The sequence below is a fragment of the Cynara cardunculus genome, unplaced genomic scaffold, assembly GCF_001531365.2.
Source record: "Cynara cardunculus var. scolymus isolate 2C unplaced genomic scaffold, CcrdV1 Un_Scaffold_7311, whole genome shotgun sequence".
NCBI classification, from domain to species: domain Eukaryota; kingdom Viridiplantae; phylum Streptophyta; class Magnoliopsida; order Asterales; family Asteraceae; genus Cynara; species Cynara cardunculus.
Genome location: NW_020203480.1, coordinates 4,599 through 7,628, shown reverse-complemented (window position 1 = coordinate 7,628; position 3,030 = coordinate 4,599). Strand labels below are relative to the sequence as shown.

Genomic DNA, 3,030 nt, shown 5'->3' with positions numbered 1-3,030 from the left:
TCAAAATTGAAGGAGATCAATGGGCTAAAACAACTACCAGTTGAGCTGTTTATATATGTTCGTACATTGAAAATAAATAGGATGCATATTTGGGAAGAAGAAATGTTAATCTTTCAAACTGTAATATGTAATGTAATAATCAGAAGATTGGAAAGGGAAGTCTTACCTGCTGATTGATGAGAGAAGGCGGAGAAGAGGAGGAGAGAGCACCGACGATTGCAATAATGAGAGAAGGCGAGAGCAGTGGGGAGTTAGAGGAGACATCGGCGCGAGCAGTGGGGAAGCGGACGAAGAGGAGAAGAGGAGGAGAGCACCGGCGGCGGCGAGAGCAAACTTCATCAAATACTCAACACATTTGATAAGTATAAAGTACAACACATTAAATACTTCAAAATAAACATTTTGGTATGTACATAGTTTTCACAAAACAACTTGAACTACCTAGATTCCAAACCCAACTTTTTAGCTTCCAAAAGATGAAGATCTGAACCAAGCCACCAAGGAAATTTCTCAAGACTACAAACCAAGCCAAAGAAGTATCCGTCATTAACTCAAGCTTCAAAACCAYGAAACATCCAAATATAGATCTCAAAACACYTAAGAAGCTTACCTCGTCGTTTTTTGAACATCYATGTTRAATCCTTAGCATTACTTGACTTAGATCTCCTCCAAAATGCTCCAAAATGTTGCCAACAACTCCCAAAATCGTCCAAAATGAGAGAGGACTGAAGTAGGTGAAGAATGGAGGGTTTAAAACCCGATCTGAACGTTCYCATGACCTTTCCTGCGACCTGAGTCGCCTGGTAGGTCGCTTGCATCCAAAAACTCGTTTTGYTGAAACAGAGAGTTGCACGACTTTTCTCATGGCTTAGGTAGCAGGATAAGTAGCGGAATTTTCTGTTTCGCTCCAGATGCAACTTTTCTCCCCCAGAACTCATCCATGCCATAAGTTCTTAAGACCCAATGCATTCCACTCAAGGAATGACTTCAAAAGGCTCGTTACGATATACGATATATCAATCTAAAGGTATGCTCAAAATCACGGGTGTTACAATAAGAACTTTTTTCTTTAATGGTAGTTCTTATAACTCACTACAAATTTTACTTATAGGAACCTCCCACTAAGGGTGAGCATAGGTGGAAACTCGCCCTATTTGACAAGAACCGGAACCGGCGGTTCTTGAGATATTGGAACCGGAACCGATTAGAGCGGTTCTTGAATTTTTGGAACCAGAACCGATTAGAGCGGTTCCGGGCACCCGCTTTCTAAAATAATAAAATTTTGTTATTTAGAAATAAAAAATAAAACATTGTCAAAACACTTAATAAATAAACAAGAATACAAATTGTATGGTTAAATGGTTACAAATATTGTTTAACGATTACAAACCATAATAGATTAATAATAAATGTTGAAAGTTTAACGATTACATATTATAATTGTAAATGTTCAAAGTTTAACGATTACATAATATGAATCCAATTAAACACACTATTTGAAAAAATACGAATAATTTTATCTCAAATTCTGAATCTCGTTTCAACTTCTTGCATACCCATTGCATCCTTAACCTCATACGGTACCTGTGAATAATTGAGTGTTAAAAAAATACACAAACTCGTAAAAAACTGCACATATTTTTAACAAAAAACTACACAAACTCGTAAAAAACTGCACATATTTTTAACAAAAAACTACACAAATTTTATATAAAAAAACTGCACAAATTATATAAAAAACTGTACATATTTTTAACATAAAACTACACAAATTACATAAAAAAAACTACACAAATTATATATATAAAATCAATTATTATTTTTAATCCTACGTTACCCATAATATGTGGAAGTATCAACGTAATTTCATAGAGTCATTCGATCTGAATGCTACATGAAGAACATAAGCCAGATGATGGAACGGGAAGACCTAGGATGTAGAAGATCATAACATGAGTGATTCGGCAGATTTTGATTCCTATATATCCACCCATGTGGTACTTCATTATACCATATATAAGATCCATCTGTATAGATATCACCAYCTACATCCARAAAGCCGTATGCTTTGGAARAARCTTGTACAGTTTGGGAAGGGGTTTTGATTGATAAAAAAGAAGAATCTACTTCAACCGATATGCCCTTAGGCACGACCATACATAACATAGAAATCACACTTGGAAAGGGTGGACAATTAGTTAGAGCAGCGGGTGCTGTAGCGAAACTGATTGCAAAAGAAGAGAAATCGGCCACATTAAAATTACCTTATGGGGAGGTCCGTTTGATATCCAAAAACTGCTCAGCAACAGTCGGACAAGTGGGGAATGTTGGGGTAAACCAGAAAAGTTTGGGTAGAGTCGGATTTAAGCGTTGGCTAGGTAAGCGCCCTGTAGTAAGAGAGGTAGTTATGAACGCTGTAGACCATCCACATGGGGGTGGTGAAGGAAGGGCCCCAATTGGTAGAAAAAAACCCACAACYCCTTGGGGTTATCCTGCACTTGGAAAAAGAAGTAGWAAAAGGAATAAATATAGTGATAATTTGATTCTTCGTCGCCGTAGTAAATAGGAGAGAAAATAGAATTTCTTTCTTCGTCTTTACAAAAAAAATAGGAGGAAGCCGTGACACGTTCACTAAAAAAAATCCTTTTGTAGCGAATAATTTATTAAAAAAAAAAATTTGGGCGAACGACGGGAATTGAACCCGCGCATGGTGGATTCACAATCCACTGTCTTGATCCACTTGGCTACATCCACCCCTATTATCTAGTATTATCTACTATTACTGTATTTTATTTTTCCATTAACATAAAAAAGAGCATATTATTTCTTTCTTATTTCTGAAATAAAAGCAATAAATAATCAAAATTATACTTTTTATCTATTTTAGATTGAAATTGAATTGGAAATAAAACTTCATAAACGATTGGGAAAATGATATATAAACCTATAATAGAAATTAATACAAAGATAAAACACGCTAATCKAACMAAAMTATAAAACCCCTTTGTTATTTTTAAAGAAACTATGTAA

At 35.4% G+C, this 3,030-nt stretch overlaps 1 protein-coding gene across 1 annotated transcript in view; it reads left to right on the top strand.

Annotated features, from left to right (window-relative positions):
• LOC112504912 (50S ribosomal protein L2-B, chloroplastic-like) overlaps positions 1 to 2,607 on the top strand; it is a 3,352-nt gene extending 745 nt beyond the window's left edge. The window contains exons 2-3 of the mRNA XM_025108867.1: positions 144 to 328; positions 2,036 to 2,607. Coding sequence (XP_024964635.1) covers positions 144 to 328; positions 2,036 to 2,566 — 716 coding nt within the window. The 3' untranslated portion in view covers positions 2,567 to 2,607. The remainder of the gene's footprint in view (positions 1 to 143; positions 329 to 2,035) is intronic.
• The last annotated feature ends 423 nt before the right edge of the window (positions 2,608 to 3,030 follow it).